We start from the raw sequence: 18,752 nt of genomic DNA on the forward strand, positions 1-18,752 counted from the left end.
ACATAATAGGGCTTACAGAAGTGTGGTGGGATTCATCCCATGACTAGGCAGTTAGCATTAGGGGCTATAGGCTTTACAGGCAGGATAGAGAAGGAAGGAAAGGTGGGAGTGTGGTGCTTTATGTCAAGGAGCAATACACATCCTCTGCCAGCAGAATGGGGTCAGAGGAGGGGCAAGCTGAAGTGCTCTGGGTCAAGATACAAGGGAGCCTGGCCACAGGTGACAACCTGGTAAGGGGCCTCCAGGTTCTTGACCACCTGGGTGACAGCAATCATTGCTTGCTGGAATTCACCATCCAGCGCAGGGTGTCAAGGGCCTGCAGCAAGGTGGTATCCCTAGACTTCAAGAGGGCCAACTTCAATGAGTTGAGGAGAGTAGTGGGAGAGGCGCCGGGGTTCTCGAGAGCAGGGGAGCTCAGTGTCCAAGATGAGTGGTCGTTCCTTAAGGACACTATACTCAGGGCTCAAGGGGTGACCACCCCAACAAAAAGCTAGGGGGGCAAGAGTGCCTGAAAGCCCCGCTGGCTCACCAACGGCAACCGGGAACGCCCAATTGCCAAAAAGGCAGCACCCCCTTCCACCAGTTGTATGCCATCTCCAGAGACGAGTATACCTCCTCTGCTCAGGCCTGTAGGGGGGCTGTCAGGAAAGCTACGGCAGACAGAGCTGGGACTAGCATCCAAGATCAAGGATAATAAAAAGTCCTTTTTCAAATACATAGGAAGGATGAAGAAAGCACTGAGAAATGTGGGGCCCCTGCAAGATCCTCTGGGCAATCTGGTGGTTGCACCAGAGGAGAAAGCAGACCTCTTTAACCAATTCTTCATCTCTGTTTTCTTGGGCAGGGACCAGGACTTCCCCACCGTGATGCAAGACAGACTCGAGGGGAATGCCTCTAGGCCTCAGGCTGGGGAGGACCGGGTTAGAGAGCTTCTGGAGGGGCTGGACATGTTCAAATCAGCAGGTCCAGATGCTCTCCACCCCAGGGTGTTGAGGGAGCTAGCTGGGGTTATTGCAGGGCCCCTGGCACAGCTTTACAAGTGCTCGTGGTGCCTGGGCCAGGTGCCAGATGACTGGAAGACAGCCAACGTGGTGTGTGTCGTCCCCCCCCCCCCCCATCTTCAAAAAAGGGAGGACCCGGGCAACTACAGGCCCCTCAGTCTTACCCCAATCTCAGGGAAACTTTGTGAAGATCATCATGGAGCACATCTGCAATGGGCCAGCCTCAGAGATGATGCTCAAGGGCAACCAGCACGGTTTCATTAGGGGCAGGTCATGTCAGACCAACCTGATTGCCTTTTATGATCAGGTCATAAAAAACATTGGATGTGGGTGTTGCCATGGACATAGTCTTTCTGGACTTCAGCAAGGCCTTTGACACTGTCTCTCACTCCATCCTCATTAAAAAAAACTAGGCAACTGTGGCATTGATGCCTACACAGTCAGATGGATTGCAGATTGGCTGTAGGGTTGTACTCAGAGGGTGGTGGTGGACAGGTCATATTCGACCTGGGGAGAAGTGGGCAGCAGAGTCCCCCAGGGCTCAGTCCTTGGGCCTGCACTGTTCAATTTCTTTATCAGCAATTTGGATGACAGGGTGCAAAGCACCCTGTTTAAAATACCCTGATGATACCAAAATTTGGGGTGAAGTGAGCACGCTAGCAGGGAGGGAAAGACTGCAGCAAGACTTGAATAGGTTATAGGGGTAGGCTAATAAAAACAGGATGAGTTTCAATACTGACAAGTGCAGGGTGCTACACTTGGGCAGTAGTAATGAGCAGCACACTTATAAGATGGGGAAACTCCCTTCTTGCGAGCACAGAAGCAGAAAGGGATCTTGGAGTCATTACTGGCTCCAAGATGAACACGGGCCGACAATGCGAGGTCGCAGTCGGCAGAGCTAACCAGACCTTGTTGTACATCCACAGGTGCATCTCAAATAGGGCCAAGGAGGTGATCCTCTCCCTTTACATGACACTGGTCAGGCCACAGCTGGAGTACTGTGTCCAGTTCTATGCGCCCCATTTCAGGAGCAATGTGGACAACATTGAGAGGGTCCAGAGGAGGGCCACCCGCATGATCCAGGGAAAAACACGGCAGATCCTACAATGAGAGACTGCAGGATCTGAACTTGTTCAGCCTTCACAAGAGGAGGCTGAGGGGGGACCCGGTGACTGTCTACAAACTCACTGGGGGGCAAGGGGGGAGATCAGAAGGGTCTGGGAGAGACCTTGTTTTCCCTAGCACCCCCTGGCATAACAAGGAATAACGGCCACAAGTTGCTGGAAAGTAGGTTTAGATTAGATATCCATATGAACTACTTCAGGTCAGGGTGGCTAGGATCTGGAACCAACTTCCAAGGGAAGTGGTGCTGGCTCCTACCCTGGGGATCTTTAAGAGGAGGCTGGATGCCTACCTGGCTGGAGTCATTTGAGCCCAGTTTTTCTCCTGCCCAAGCGGGAAGGTTGGACTTGAAGATTTACAAGGTCCCTTCCAACCCTACTTCTAATACTTGATGCTAGTAAAATCATAAGTGGGGTATGACAGGTAAAGTCTGGGATTTTAGTTCTATTAGGATATTTAGATTACAGCCTGCATCTCCACCCATGTACAAGCTTTAAAAAGTTCATGTATTATGCAGTTAATATTAAAAAAGTTTATCCTAACTTTACAAAGATACCAATATTTCTTGCCTAAATATGAGACTATTGATAAGGCTAAAGAACTACATTTCAAGGGTGTTTATGGATGCTAGAGAAGAGGCATCTCATCCACTTAAGTCTGTTAAATAGTGCCTAGATACGGTGGTTCTGTTAAAGTGACAGTATAAGTTACTTTCAGGAAGTCAACATTGTACAGTGTCAATTTAAGATCCCTGAAACAGGGGAGTCATCTTAGAGTAAGTGGCTGGGAAAGTCAGTTATTTTATGATATTCTTTGATTAGTCTAATATTTTTCAAAGAACTGCTCTGATCCAAATATTTGGAAGCCACATTAACTTCATGTTACTTCACTCCTTCCCTTAAATGCATTCCTTACACTTTAGCTAAGGAGTGGGCAAAATGGTGGAGTCTGGCCAGTAGCCAGACTCCATTTTCCAGCAGCTCCTGCTCACATTGCTGCAGCCAGTTTCCATGGAGACCCCAGCAGCAACAGCATGGAGCCCAGTTTCTGTAGAAATTGCAGCAGCACTGGCAAGGCACACAGCTGGGTGGAGAGATGCTCCAGGGCCAGGATCTTGCAGCAGTGACAGCGTGGTCCAGAGCCAGGGTAGAGCTACTGTCCACTCTTCACATGCCTCTGCTCTTTTTGGGGAACATCTAGGCTGGCTCCTTTTCAGTTAATTCCCCCCACCAATAGACCCATGTCACACACTCTTCAATGAAGCATGTGGAAACAAGTGTGTCCATACAGACCTTTGGGCGATACTATGACTCAAATATACAAGTAGTAAGTATTGGTTAGTAGTAAGAAGAAGAAAACAAACAAACAAACAAAAACTTGGAAGACACTACTAATTTTTTTTTTTTTTTTTAAATATGGGAAAAATGGGTACTACCAACTACCCAGGCATAGATGGCATCTTAAAGTGTTTCTTTAGACATGAAGATGCTCTATAAAAGCAAAGTATCAAGAGAAAGAAAAGCACATTTAAATCCAACACTGCTTTTGTCATGCAAAATGTCCCTTTTTACTAAGAAACTTCAAGTTTAATTAAGTGACAGATTCTTGAATTCTACCCATCTCAAACTAATCTTGAGTCATAGGAAAGAAGACCATGTCCAAGTGCCTTTGTTAAACATCAACATCAGGAAAAAAACAAGTATGGATCACTTTTAATATTCATTCTTCATACATAGTATGCCCCTTGCTTGTAAAGGCAAGTCGACAGTTCTCATTACACTAAACATTCCCATACTGCATTCTGGGGTTTTAAGGGTATCCATGCCCCACTTCCAATTTGAAGAAGTCTTCATAAAGACTAGTAAAAACCATTGATCAAGTTACTGAATTCTTAGCAGAGGTTCTCCTGAAGTAAGTTCTGCCTATATTTCATATAAAATAGGTTAATTACATTTGTACAAATTAAATGCCATTTCAGAAAAATAGTGATGATAATAATAATGATGACATACACATGACAAAACTGTACAGCAGTTGCACATAGTTAAAAGCTACTCCAGTTGAAAGTTTAAGTAACCTTCATATATGCCATTAAGTATCATCATTAGTTACTCTTGGTTATAGCCTCAGTACAGCCAAGTACTGAAGTGTGTGGCTAACAAAAGCTTGAATAGAGACCTAAAAATTATTTGTTGTATTTTCCAAATGCAATTTGTCATCAAGTATAATTATGCTATTTAGCCTATACAGAAAAGTACATTAGTTAGAGGTGGCAGAGACAATTATCATATCCCAATTCAGGCATACCTGCAAAAGCAGCTAGTAAATCAAAAGCCGGTTTAGCATTTCAAACTCTGGCTTCTAATACTCAGCCACTTCCTTTTACTACCATCTCTGTGTTTGCACATGCATCTCCCCTTCTGCCACCTCTTTTATTCATTGCTGGAACACACCCCCTTAGTATTTAAAAGCGTTTCCAGTTTCAGTAAGGTTTTTATACTGCTTTCAAAAGCCAGCTTCAACCCCTTCTAAAAATAAGAGAGTTGTAGGGGAAGAAAAAAAAAGGTAGTTGGGAATTTGTAACCGTAACCATTTATGGAAAATGAGAGCTTCTTGAGTGAGCTCTAAGGACTTTCCTTTTAAGTCAAATGGATCTGTCATAATAAAAATCTGAAAGCTTACTCAACTCACTATACCTATCCCACCCCCAAACACTAAGTCAATTAAGTTTCCACTACGAAAAGGTTACCCGTGTCAGAGAACAAGTAGCATATGTTATCCAGTAATAGCAAGTGGTCCCCTCCACACTCACCCTAGCTAGACAGATAAGAGATCAGAAACTGGTTTCGAACTTGTAACACAATAGAAGTTCAGCATACATGAACAAGTTTCAAAATGGCTGAAACTGGTTTAAAATAAGCCTGATTGGATGTAGCATCACACAGAACAGATCTGGGTCAAACCGGTTTATTGAACTTCTGTCCCAGACCCCTTCCTGGTTCAAGTTAAATCATGGTCCCCCAGCATGCTTTCCAGCCCTGGGCTTGGCTGTGCCATCTGCTCCAACAAAGAAGGGTTGAAGGGACTGCAAACCCTAGGTGGGGCCTGGAGCCAGGGAGGAAGATAAGAAAAAAAAAAAAAAAAAATAATACACCTTCCCCACTCAAACTTCCTGCTGGCTATGACCCTGGGCTACAAGCCCCAGAGGCACCTGGAAGCAGAAAAAGTCCTGCTGCTCTGAGTCTAGACTGCACATCAGAGACCTCAGGGGCACCAGGTAGAGGAAGCAAACACACAAGCCACACTAGCAACATGCCAAAGAGTTGTGCTCTAGCACCCCCTGGCTTCTGGCCTGAGCCACTGTAGGCATGTGGCTGCATTTCCAGAGTCAAAAGTGAATGTCTTGTCACTTGCTTATCAGTTCAATCTATGCAGCTTAGCTTAACTTGTGAAGATTGAATCAATTCAGCCTTGGGCTTTTAAGCCAAGTACAGACAGTAAAAAGAGTACTGTGAAAGTGAAAGAACAATTAATGGTTTCTACAGGAGTGGTTCTCAACCTCATTAAGTTTCAAGGCACCCCTCAGAAAATGCCAGCTCTTAGCAAAAACTACACACTATAGGGGAAAAAAGTAAGAGCAAGCCTTCTGTTGCAAAGAACTCACCACAGCAGGTCAAGTTTTTGAAACTATGAATTTCTCTTTGAGATGTCTAGGTTTAACCTTGTGAATCACATTTGTTTACCTGACAGTGCTAATATTGCATAGTACACCAAGGCAGCCTTGAAAAGAAAGGAGTCACGCCAGGGTAATGCAGCACCCTGGCTGAGAATCACTGTTCTACAGCTTTGATCTGCTTGTGACAAAAAGTTTTAATGCTGGCATAAAGCCCTAAATATTTTTCCCCAAGAAATTGTAAAGAGAATGAACCCCGTGGCCACAAGTAAACCAAGAAACCTGCCTGAACAACAATTTGATTATTGATAGTGTCAGGGCTACACTGCCTACAACATCAGTACGGCCAGGGCTTCACTTCTCCTGGCTTAAAATACTGTGGTTTGGCTATCCATGGACAGGGACCCACCCATGACTGTTCCACCAGGACCACCTGGTACTGCACCCTGAAAGGGTTTTCCCTGCCAGAGATTCTGATTAATGCAACTCAGCTGCAAGAGCCATGGTTAATTCTCTCACTTGAGATAAAATAGAAATATCCAAAAATCTACCTCTTGTATCCTTAGGAAAGCTTCCTTGCCCTATCCATGCTTCAAGTTGATTTTATCCCCCATTTCTTGAGATGGTAGCTTGCCCTGTTTGCAGCATGTTTCCTCCCATGACTCATTTATCAGCTTTATTCCACTGACATGGCCTGCCCAAAAAGATCTCCAAGCTCACCCGCAAAGCCTCCTATAAAAAGGGAAACCAAGGTGCCAGTTTCTTTAAAACACCAGTCATTGTGATTATGTACTTGACAAACATGTTAGAGGAGTATATACTTATCTTTTATACATTTAAGCGAAGGAAAAGTAAGGTATAACACACAAGTGAAAGACAAAAATTGGAAGCTTCTGAACAAGGAGTCATAACTAGTAAACTTGAAATGCTTCTGCTATAACCACTTTTCCATTGAGCAGATCATTGTCCCAGTCAAGATTAAATGGAGGCACAATTATTAATGAACCCTGAACATCAGGAGTTTCTGGTAGGAAATGCCAGCTTCAGAATTAGTTTCACCTATTATACAAGTATGTGGGCTTTTAGGCTGTGGCATAAAACTGGTGTACTCAGGGCTTTTACCTCAGGGCTGTGGATGGAAAAAGGGTTATGTGGTTGTGGACAGCTTCTACTAATTTCCCTAGGTCTTGCCACAATTCAAAAAATAAATTTTAAGAAGTTCAGCAGTGCATTTAAAAAGGCACAGAATTAATTTGAGTAACTTTTTTTTTTTTGGCTGATACATCAAAGATGCCACTGAAGTTTTTAAAAAGGCTAAAGTAGCCTTATCCACCAGAAGTTTGTTTCCAACACTGTTCAATTTTAACTGTTCTATCATCAAAAAACAAGACTGGTTATATCTACCCAAGAATGCAGAGAACCAGCTAGAGAGCTAATAACCTGAGGGCAGGCATTTCCAACTTGGCAGAAGTGTCCCAGCACTTCATCCAAGAACATCAAGTCTCAGTTACCTAAAGAATTTCAGCTACCCAAGGTACCTTTACCTTCTGCTTTGAGTTACACAGATTGGCGTGGTAGCTAGAGGCAGCAGTTTGTATCAAAGATTATCCACAGAACCAATTGTCTATAAAGCTTATGTTTTGAAACAAAATAGATCTGTTCCATGTGACCAAAAATAAGTGCTTTAATTCTGCTTCTCAAGCAATTACAGCGAGTTATTATACCACACAAGCCATTTTAGCATTTACCGATTTGTTACACTGTCAACTTGATCCACTGGCAATTCAAGATAAGCTTCAGTTGAAGCTCAAAATGCTTGTTACAGCAGTGAAGAATATTTACCTTCTTAACTTAAAATAAAAAGAAAAACCTACACAAAAACCTTGTTGTATAGTTTAAAGAAGCTTGGGGGGAGAGGGGCATAAGTTTTGAATCAATTCATTTAGGAGACTATATGAATGGAAGGGGGGTGGGGCAGTGCCAGCTGTTCTACCTTTAAAAAAATAAAGGTACTTCTTTTTCCTTCAAAACACCAATCCTGCCCCCCCTCCCCACCCTTGCAAAAGCGAAACAGCCATGTTAGTCTGAAGTCCAGCAGAAGGCAAGACAAATAAGAGACAAAACTAATGGACAGTTATTCTCTGGCTAGAAGTTACACACTTGTCATCACCAAAAATTCAGAACTAACAGCTCTTCTAGAACAAGTCACAATTAAATACCACCAGTGATCAGCATCTGCACTTGGAATGAGACTTGAGAGTCATTTTTAAATGCAACTGCTTTTGATATCCTTAAAAATCCATGTGTTCTTAAAATGCCTTTAACAATTTAAGCTTACCTTAGATTAACTGCAAATCTCAGCTGTCTCCCTATTTGGAACAACAGTCACAGAATGTTCTGCTCCAAACTGAAGTCCTGTAACAGAGCTCTAGCAGTACAGATGAAAGCTCCAGTTGCTAAGTTTTGTACAAAATTGGAGTCTCACAAAACTAAAAGTTAAAAAAGTTTCATTTGTCAAAATTAAGAGCATTTGTTAGACACCAAGTCTAACAGAACAAAATAAATGAAAACTAAAATTAACCCTCTAACATATTAAGATTCTCCTCCTACCCAATTCAACTCTGCTCTGAAGTATGGAGGCACTCGAGTTAAACTATTCTTCATTAAACTCAATGTTAGCCTGTTATAATCATTCATGATGCAATATAGATTTCCTTCTTACCTATGGATAATTTCATTTTAATTCTGAAAAAAAAATCAGAGGTAAGCCACTATACTGTTGAGGCCTGAAGACAGAAGAAACTGGCATTTGTTGAAGTTGTAAGGGAAAGGCTGAAACTGCTCAAGCCTGAATTCACTGGATAATGCAGAGATCCAACAAGGGGGTGGGGGTAGGGAAGGAACTTTGAGGGAAAAAAAAAAAATCTTAGCTGCCAGCATTTTCTCGGCCTTCTTCCAGACCCATGATATTGGTTCACTTAGGGAACCACAGTTCATCTTTTTCTTAGTGATTCCAGCCTCTACCCAAGGAGTATTGACATTATCTGGGAGTCAAAATTAATCACAAGCTGTCAGGCTTCAACATCAACCTATCTCATTGCTTATCCACTTGCAGAGCACCAACATAGAGACCGACTCCCCAGGTACTGACAGGAGCAACACTATGACACTAATTTTACACTATCCAAATTGATTTTGACAAATTTAAAAAACACAAATAGTAGCAAGTATCTGACTGTACTGTAGATGAATGACACTATGGAACAAAAACCAAGAAAAATAAAAGTAGTCCCTAGACAGGTAGCAGAATTCTGTTGTAAAGATCCCCAAAATTAGGGCTGGAGGGAACTACATACAATCTAGTCCAGCCCCCTGCTCAAGGGAGACTCATCCCTAGCCAAGCCATCCCAACTATCTAGCCCACCTTTAAAAACATCCAGGGATAGATAAGTTGTGAAGTCTCCACAAAACCTGTTCCAGCGCTTGGACACCCTCATAGTCAAAAAAGTTCTTCCTAATGTCCAGCCTAAGTTTCTTCTGCTGTAGCTATGGCCACAGAGAAGAGTCCATATCCATCCTCTTCAGGCTCTTAAATCCTGCTACAAATTTGAAACTGAAAAAAGATTGCCAATCAGTTCTCTTAGGCAGAGCAGTATTTCAGGAACTCTCCTTCCCCACCGAGGTCAGGAAAAAGTCTGATGTTGTCCCAAAGCATAAAGAGACAGCTGGTTCTCTAAACCTACCTATTCCACAGTACTGTTATAATTTAAAAGTTGAAAAATGGAAGCCACTGCCATCAAAATGTGTGTACATGTACAGGGGGAGGAGGGGACAGACTTATGCCTTAAATGCAAAAAAATAAATAAATGAATTAAAAAAAAAAAAATACACCGAATGTTTCCGAAAAGCTACTAACATCAGTTCAAATACAGTTTAGGTGGAAAGTTGAAAACATCACTTAAAGTTGCAAGCATCTCCAAGCATTTAAATATAAAGCATGAACTAGGTAAAATATATGTGACAGCTTTGCATTTAAGAGGTTTGTGTTACAGGACTTTAAAAATAAAGTCCACAGCGGAAGACTCAAAGACTTCCCCCCGCTCCCCCCAGAGAATTGGGGGGAGGCGGGGCATGGCACATGGATACTGAGTGATGTCTGCAACAAGTCAGACCAGGTCTCTCCAGAATTAAAGAATCTTGGAGAATAGTTCAGTCAGACCTGCACTGTGTAATAAATCAGATACACGCAAGTATTGAAGAGACAAGCCACATGTGCTTACAAATAAAAGCTCTTCTTACATATTTAGTAACAGTCAGAGATTAAACATTTTCATAGTAAGAGCAACTAGACCAAGTTCCATAACTTCACTGGTAGCTCACTTTTTCCTAGTCAAATGGACTAATCCAATCTGTTATTGAAGTAGAGGGGAATCTGGTTGTGAAAGATTTGTAAAGGCAGGTGGTTTTATCACCAGGAACTGACACACGTCTTCAAGCATTTTTTATACCAGAAAGAGAACTCTCTGAAGTTATACATTATTCAGACCAAAAACAGAATGAGAGTTTTATAGACATAACAATCTCACACACTGCTACGAAACAAAAATAGATTTAAATGACTTACTTTCCTCTCCATGAATGTTTTGTTGTGTAGAAACAAGCCAGATCTTTATTCTCCCTGATTATGTTCATTTTGCGCTAAGACCTGAAACAAAATAGACTTCTGGTTAGTACTTACGATTTTGATTTAAATAATCAACTTGTTACTAACCATCAATATGCTCCAAGATGAGTTTCTCCATCTTATACTTTAGACAGTTGAACATTTAAAGTTTTGCCTGAGACAGAACATTGTTTAAGTTTAGCGAATTCAGAGGATAAAAGAAGTTTCTCGTCACTGAAAGAGATTAAATATTCCTTTCTTTTTCTTGTCAGGATATTATAGGCTGGCAACATCTTGTTATTCCCCATCTGCTTGATATCAGGATTACTAGGTATGCATTCTCTTCTACAGAACTTTTTTTTGTTTAATAACCCCCTCCCCCCCCCCAACCGAGGAAGTCAGTGCAGTTTTCAGAAGATTAATAAAATCTGTGCGATAGATATTAGTACCAGCTTTACTCAAAGGCCTAAATTAGATATCAATTTGGTTATATTTATGATATCACATGGCTATGAAACAGTAGGCTAGAACAGGCAGCTAAAGCCTTTTGCAACTAAACCAAGTTCCCACCTGCAGTAACAAGTCTTGCTACAAGTGTTGGGGGAAGAAGGAGCCAGATTTATTAGCTAAAACTGAAGTCTGTACTATTTTTACCAATCTGAACATATTTGATGTTAAAACTGCTAAAAAAGTTTAGTGATATCTGTGGGCTGGCCAAATTAAATATTACATTTGCTCTTCAAGTATTTGTTGAAGCAAAAGTTAAATCTACCAGTCATAGATATGCCAACTATTAGGCATCACCACAGTATTATGGAGATACTGGACACTGTAAGCATCTTTTCACCAATTAAAAAAAGGGACACTAACTTTGTACCCAAGAAGTGAAATCAAGTTTAAAATGCTGCAGTAAACTAGAAGCATTCTGATTTTACTGCATTTGAGTTCTCTTTCATTGTAGTTTTACCTAGGGATGCCCAGACTCAACAAGCTAAATATAAACTGCAGAAGCAAATGTCCTGCTTTGAAAAAGTTTGCTTGTCCCAATTGTATTCCCATACCTGCAGTTCCAAACTGTTTCCTTCTACAACACAAAAAACCCTATGTCTCCTTAATAAGAGAAATATACATAAAATAGATATGTTACTTAACTGAAAATGCACCAATTCAATTCAGCCCAATTTGCCGAAAGTATGTATGCAGCTGTTAGAAGTAGATGCGATATTAAGCACTACAGAGCAGGGTTTTTTGGGTAATAAGGTACACTTCATTGCATCTGAATGCATGAGAGACAAGATACTCCTTGTCTTCATAAGTTCCCTTCTCAATTCCTCATTTTCTTGTCATCCTTCAGTTATTATTGGTTTAGATTAGGATGCACCAGGCAGGAAAGGGCAGTCTTATGTATTTTCAAACCAACTACGCAAGATATTCTCTGTAGCCATGATTGTAAATTGCATGAGACAACTTGTTACAAAAGTAAACTACGGTAGGGTCACAATTTAAGTGGGGTAAACTACAACAGTCACCATATGTCAAGTGTATGACACAGTAACTAGTCTGGTGGGTTTACAGCCTATTCTGCCCCATAATAAGAACTTGCTCTCGTCTAAGTTTAGAGCCATATCCTTCTAGGAGACTGAAAAAAAAGTGTACTTGAGATACAAATGGAGGTGGACTAATAGTCAGGTCTGCTAGATAGCTGAAACCTGAACAGGAGGATCAGTACTGCAGTATAATTAAAAAATTAAGAGGTAGATTCTGAACTAAACCAGCAAATGTTCCCTTCACAACTCCCGCTGATATTAACAGAGTACAGCATTATATATGAAGTTGATGCACCCCTGGTGATTCATGTAGCCCAAAAAGCTCTTGTTTACTGAATAAACAATGCTGACTAGTTCAGAAGTTTAATCTTAGAAGTACAGCTTAAGAAACTAATAGTTCTTGAAACTGCTCCTGGACAATTCTTAACATGCATTTTTGTTATCAAGCATCCTTTGACAACACTAATGTGTCAGGATATGAGAAGTGAAAGATGGAGTTAGTGAACTGAAGACTAACAGTCACAATACATTTAGACTTTTCTGGTTAATGTCTCAGCATGCTACAACTTGAATATTGTGCTTTTTTTTATTTTAAATGAAAGCAAGAAAAACAGAACCATTAATTGCCAATATGGATGTTCCCTACTAGGTTAGGTTTTTTGTTATTTTTAATTGCACCCAAATACTAGAACAGTTCTTCGGAAACACCCAGCCTCTATATAGTTTGCCATGTTTTTCATAGCAACCAGTTTCCTAAGTTAGAACAGGTACCTCTAACATCAGCTACAGCTCCAAAATAAAACCATTTGGCTGTACTATAGCCAAATTTGCTTGTTGAGTTGCCCTTTAAATGAAAAAAAGTCAAAGCCACTTAGGCTACATGATGTTAAGCTTTCAAGCTTTATTTAGTGCTTCAGGATAGGATTTCCACTGCATGGGCTAGCCATGAAGACACAGTAAATCCAAGATTTAGCAATAAGTAAGATACATGTACATCTTCCCTAGAGCTTGAACATAAGACAAGACTAGTACAATAGCCTAGTGTTCCAAAACGCTATCTACAAATCCAGCATTCATTTCCAAATTTTCCCTGCTGGCTCAGCAAGTGCTAGGAGAGAAGCTGTAGCACATGTGACTGGACAAAAACCTCTTTGGAAAAACAGCATCTTATCAAGAAAGCATCTGGAAGAGCTGCAGCCAGAACATCGTTATCTTCCCTACCTTACAAGACAACCTGGGTACCTTAATCTTCAATAAGCCTACCCTACAATTCTAAATCATGGAGGTGGGGAGTCAAAGCATCTGATACTGTTTTACTAAATCAGAATAGCCCAACTAAGATATGCCTCAAAAACTATATTAAACAAACATCCGTATTTTAATTAAAGTTTCTCTTGCCTGGGTAGGCTACCATTAAAAACATGCCTGCAGAGCTGCCATACATAAGTCTCCACAAGATTGTCTTGTCATTACTGCTACTACCAGTCTTCCTGCCCAATATCTAGTAGTTTAAGATGCAGTCAGTGAATGGTTCAGTTGGTCATTTTAAGCTCTGAGCCGGAAGCCATCTTTCCCCAAGCTCCTACGATGCCTGATCATAACTAAACTTTTTCAACACTATTGTAACGCATCCAAAACTAACCAGGATAACTTGTTCATGCTGTAGGCCAGAAGACTAGAGATACTATCTGGTGTTACTAGGTACCGTAACTATGGCTTACACCGTCTTCATAGCTTCTAGAATTTTTTTAACCATTAAAAAGTCATCTATTAAAAGGACCATCAGCCTTTTACCCAAAGTGGATTGGAGTTTGCCCAAGTTGTAGTTGTGGGGTAGAAGTCTCCACCCAACAGCCCACCTACAGTACCCTGGCCACGTGACAGAGCAGCAGGAGGGGAGCACTGCTGGGAGGGTGGGGAGAATATGGGTGACAGCACAGTCCTGTACTACCAATTCCCTGTACCCTACAGGGGCTATGCAGGCTACTGTCTGCCAACTCCTGATATAAATTAAAAACATCATCTTTCAAATTTCATAAGCCATTTCATAGAATTTAGACCAGCTTGCCAGAAGACAGAGGAAGTTTAGCAATACCTTCAAATTGATCAACTGTACAGCATGAATAAGCTAGGGTGCCGGAAGCAATACCTGCATTTTCCATGCATCACATACAGCATGTTAGGATGCATTTATTTAGTAAGAAGGCACACACCATTAGAGCTGTGGAACCCTGCATCCAGGCAAACATAAAATAGAGCACGCATCTTTTACCCCAATTAGTGGGTTACCCCATACAAGCAATATTTAGCATTAACTCCCTATTTCACTCTTGGAATACTTTATCTTCATGTGCGTACTGAGACCAAAAGTGGATGTTCTTGTTAGTCTCTATTTTAGGCAAGAAAGCCAGCTGACACCTAGTATCTAATACCATAATCAGAAACTAAGGCCTAAATCCTGTAAGTACTTAAGCATTAGTACTTTGCACATAGTACTGCAACTGAAGCACAGATAGGTGCTCTTATGCATGAATGTATTCAGGAGCCAAGCTGCATTCTTCTTTGCAGAACCAGGAACTCTGGAGTGCAGAAGACAGAGAGAGTAGGAACAAGTTGGTCAAAAATTAAGAGTGCAACTGGGTCTTCCTATAATAGTAGCTCTTACTGATCCACTGAACATTACACACCAACTCAGATGGGGCTTCAAAGAATAAGATGGTCCTTTCCAAAAAGCCCTAAAATCTAAAATCAACAGTTCTCAGCCAGGATGCTGCACAGTATTAGTACTCCCGGGTGTGCAAACACCTACACGATTCACAAAATGAATTCAGAAGTTTCATTTTTTAAGCTTCTTGTCTAAAAAACAGCAGAAACCAAAAACTGGCATTTTCCAAAGAGTGCCCCGAGTCTACAAAAAGTTGACAGCCACTGATCTGAATAGATAAGACACCATGAAGAAGGAAGCCACAAGCGGAACTAACACTGATTGAGGTGTCACGCTAGTAACATGATTTTTTGCTTGGGTTCTTTATATGCAAGTGTTACATAATTATTTGGGGGGAAGGAGGGGGGGAAAAAAAAGAGCAAGGTAGACCTAGTTTAAGACAACAAAACAAAAGACAAAGGAGTTAGAACTAGAGGGTGAAGGTAAGCATGATGTGGAAGACTGAGGAGAGGAGGGAGCATAGCTTGGCAATCAACTGGAAAGAGGTTAAACCAAAGCTATTAGAGGGGGATAAGAAAGAATGAAAGAAAAAGGAAAAAAAAGACACTTAAAGAAAAAAAAGGCAGGTAGGAGCATTTGATTCCACATGTATTAGTTCTCTACAGTTAACAGGGATTAGAACAAGGTAACACATCTTGTGACTCTGGTTCAAGTTACAAGGGTGTCAAAACACAAATACAAGTTCCATTCCATAAAGCTGATACATTTGTAGGCCTGGCCTGGAACACATAGTGGGCCCACAACCTGTTAGTGGCCCACGGCCAGCAGAGCAAGTACCATGCTTCAAGCAATATCACACTCGGCTTTCCTTGTCATCATTTCCTTGGCTGCAATTAACAGGAAAAAAAAAAAAGTCTAGTGGCCAATACGCTCTGCACAAGACATGAGCTGAAGACCTGTGACTTAAACCCATTTTCTACTCTACAAAGAATTAAATCCAAGTGGAAAATTAATAGGTCAAGCCATATGTTCAAAAGATGACTTTAAATAGAGGGGTTTTATTTGCTTTGGGCATTTTTCCTTCTTGATGGTCTTCTAACTGCATGAGAAGAAATGAACACAAGACTTTGAAAAAGTTATGAAATTCTTTTTCACAGCGTATTACGTATGAGAAGAGTTCCACTTTGTATAGGAGACAAGCTGTATTTCAGCATCTTCATTAAGCATTACCTAAGCTACTACTCTCCCTTTAGCACATTTCTCAACTTTGAATAGCTGCATTGAAATATTGTAGTGTTCTAGTTTTGAGACTATACAAAAAGATGCCTTTAGGATTATTTGTTTTCTTATGATGGCCTTGGTGGGGACAGCCCCCCCCAAAAAAAAAAAAAAACCACACACAACACCAAGAAAAACCCCACTACACAAGAAGCATGCCCAGAAAATTCTTACTCCTATCTTATTCCTACTGTATGCAGTTTAAGCAGTTACCAACAGAACAAGATTGTTCTGCTTTTTAAAAGGCATTCATAAGTATGTTTTTTAAAAGAAATACTTAAAGTTCAATTGCCAAATGAAGTTGGGCTTTTTTTTGGGGGGGGGGGGGGGGGGGGGGGGGAGGTGGAGAGAAGAAAGTTTCATGGGAAGAGATAAAGAATTATGATCCAAGATGTTTGAAATAACATTCCAGTTCTTAGTAACTTAAAACTAGCAAGCTTTTTTGTGAAAGATTAGTTCTACATTAATACCCTGAAAGTTCAGATTTCAAGCAAAAATGCTTGAAGTCTGATTCACTCTCTCAAGACAAATATGTATAAAGGAAACTATGATGTACAGCACGTCACCAGAATAAGCTAGTCATATATACAAGATATTACCAAAAAGAAGAGGAGAAAAAAAAAAAAAAACCAACCCCCCCCAAAAAAAATAGTTGTTTCATGGAAGAAAAAGTAGTGAGGGCTAAGACTATACAAAGCAAAGAGTATTTCTGAACTTCTTTTACTGGAGGAAGTTTAGTTTTTTTGAATGCTTAAGGATTCAACTTTAGTTGTGAGAGGGTTTTGTTTGTTTTGTTTTTTAAATAGGCAAAAAGAAAAAAAAATTATATTCACTTTTACCCTAAAGCATCAGTGGTGCTGTGGGTTAGCATTTAGTTTTCCACAGCACACAGAGATTAGAACACGATCCATGTTAATGGGCTCAGCCAGACTACAGAATAAAAGTGTAGCATTTTAAAAGTAATGCAGCATTTGCTATAATAGTCTTGATTGTGGAATACAGAAGCCCTTCATATTCTTTTGATTCAAGAATGGAAACAGTGTCATTCCTTGGGAATTTCTCCCCCCTTTCATTTTTACAGCTCTACCCACTACTAAAGGAAAGAAAAAAAAAAAAATAGGAAGGAATCACCGATTTACTTTCTTCAGAAAGAAGAAAGCTCTCCATTCAAAAGCTTGTCCAGTTCTACCCCAGCTACACAGTTAGTCCACTACAAGTTATCACCCAAAAAAAACATCCTTGCCTCTTGCAAAAATTCCTGAGCCAAATCACAGCTACAATATTACTAAACACTACCAGTTAGCCCCTACATCCCTTTTTAAAAAGTCATATATGAAGAGAGAAGCAGCAGATAAACAACTCTGAACAGCCACACAGAAAACAGAAACAAGTCAGTGCCTGCTGTGCCACAACACTCCAACTCCCAAAACAAAAGGAAGTAAAGCCTTAAACTTAACTGGGGGTTGAGATCAACAAGACCTCCTAGTGCTCAGCCTTGGGGAGCTGAATGCCACTTGTCCCTCTAAGGTTGTTTCCTATAGCTCTTAAGACATTGGCAGCCAAGGTTCTTTGGTAGATGTGATATCATTTATTAGACCAACTCAATAGTTAAAAAGAGGTACACTTTTGGGCACAAACACCCTTCTCCAGGCATAGGGAGACTTTCCCTATGCCTGAGGAAGGGCATTTGTGCCTGAAAGCTGGCAAAGGACAATTTGTCCCTCTAAGAAGCTGGCTGAGTAACTACTTGGTGGAGCCATTTGGAGCAAGACTCTGGCATGCCAACTGAAAAGGCTCCAAGCCACACGTCTCACTAGCAGGCAAGACTCTTTCGGTGGCTGCTTAACGCTTACTCGGAGGGCTGTTTCTGCAACCTTAAGTGGCTGGGTTAGACTCGGGTTAGGGAAAGGAGAGGGGTACAACCTAGGCACCTCAGTTTCCCGCTGCTTCACGAAGTGCCAACTCCACCCAGAGGCAGAGGGCTCCGAAGCACATCTGGGGTCCAACCCTACCGTTTTGGCTCCTTGCATCTCCTCGGACTCTTCACTCCCTCCAGGTGCTAAGGCTCTGCCTCCAACGTCCCCCCAGGCAGAGAAGGCAAAGGAAAGCAGCAGAGCCCGCCGGCGGGCAGTGGCAGAGCGCAGCGGGCGGGGAGCACCACGGGGATTCCGAGGCTCCGCTCGCAGCCCTAAGCCGCTCCCGGGCGAGGGCGGGGACACGAGGCTCACCTGGCCGGGAGCTGCGCTGCCCGGTCTCCCGGCAGCAGTGACGGCCAAGAGCAGATTCAGCCACGGTTCCCCCTGCCGCTGCCGCCACAGCCTCGCGGAGCCTCACACCCTGCCACTGCTATACCCCAAGTCCCTCAGACCCTGGCCGTGGAAGCCGCCATCTTGACTCAAGACAGGCAGACCGCCTTCTATACGCATGCGCGGGCCAGGCCCGACCTGTCACGGGACCCGCTCAGCTGACTCCCTCCCCCCTTCCGGCAGGGGGCACGGCCCTGCCCCCTGAGGGTTGCGCGCACGCGCGAGTCGGAGCAGCTTCCTTCCCGGCGCGGGGGGGCTTTCAGTGAGGGGGGCGGGGCCTGAGAAGAGCTCGGGGTGGGCAGGGCTTGAGGCGCGGCAGGGCGGGGCTGAGCGCGGAGTGGGCGGGGCTCCTAAAGCTGCAGCTCGTGGGAAGATGGGAGGGGACTGGGGTGGGGGTGTGGTTAGGCGACGTGGAGGCTGAGGGCCGAGCTTGAGAACAGGGACAAGGGGGTGACCTGAGGGGGAATATGTAAGAGAGAACGACACCAAGTCAGTCC

The 18,752-nt window shown here is 42.3% G+C and overlaps 1 protein-coding gene across 3 annotated transcripts in view; it reads right to left on the reverse strand.

Annotated features, from left to right (window-relative positions):
• The window catches only part of DNAJC13 (DnaJ heat shock protein family (Hsp40) member C13), an 88,620-nt gene extending 70,204 nt beyond the window's left edge, over positions 1–18,416 (reverse strand). The window contains exons 1-2 of one of the 3 annotated variants that reach the window (XM_090046374.1): positions 18,178–18,409; positions 10,421–10,501 (exon numbers count right to left, since the gene is read on the reverse strand). In XM_090046374.1, coding sequence (XP_089902500.1) covers positions 10,421–10,488 — 68 coding nt within the window. In that variant the 5' untranslated portion in view covers positions 10,489–10,501; positions 18,178–18,409. Of the gene's footprint in view, positions 1–10,420; positions 10,502–17,961 lie in introns of all 3 variants that reach the window. The other 2 variants (XM_090046375.1, XM_090046376.1) reach the window with 2 other exon arrangements.
• Positions 18,417–18,752: the final 336 nt, after the last annotated feature.

The sequence above is a fragment of the Crocodylus siamensis genome, chromosome 5, assembly GCF_052110815.1.
Source record: "Crocodylus siamensis isolate JL-2025a chromosome 5, ASM5211081v1, whole genome shotgun sequence".
NCBI classification, from domain to species: domain Eukaryota; kingdom Metazoa; phylum Chordata; order Crocodylia; family Crocodylidae; genus Crocodylus; species Crocodylus siamensis.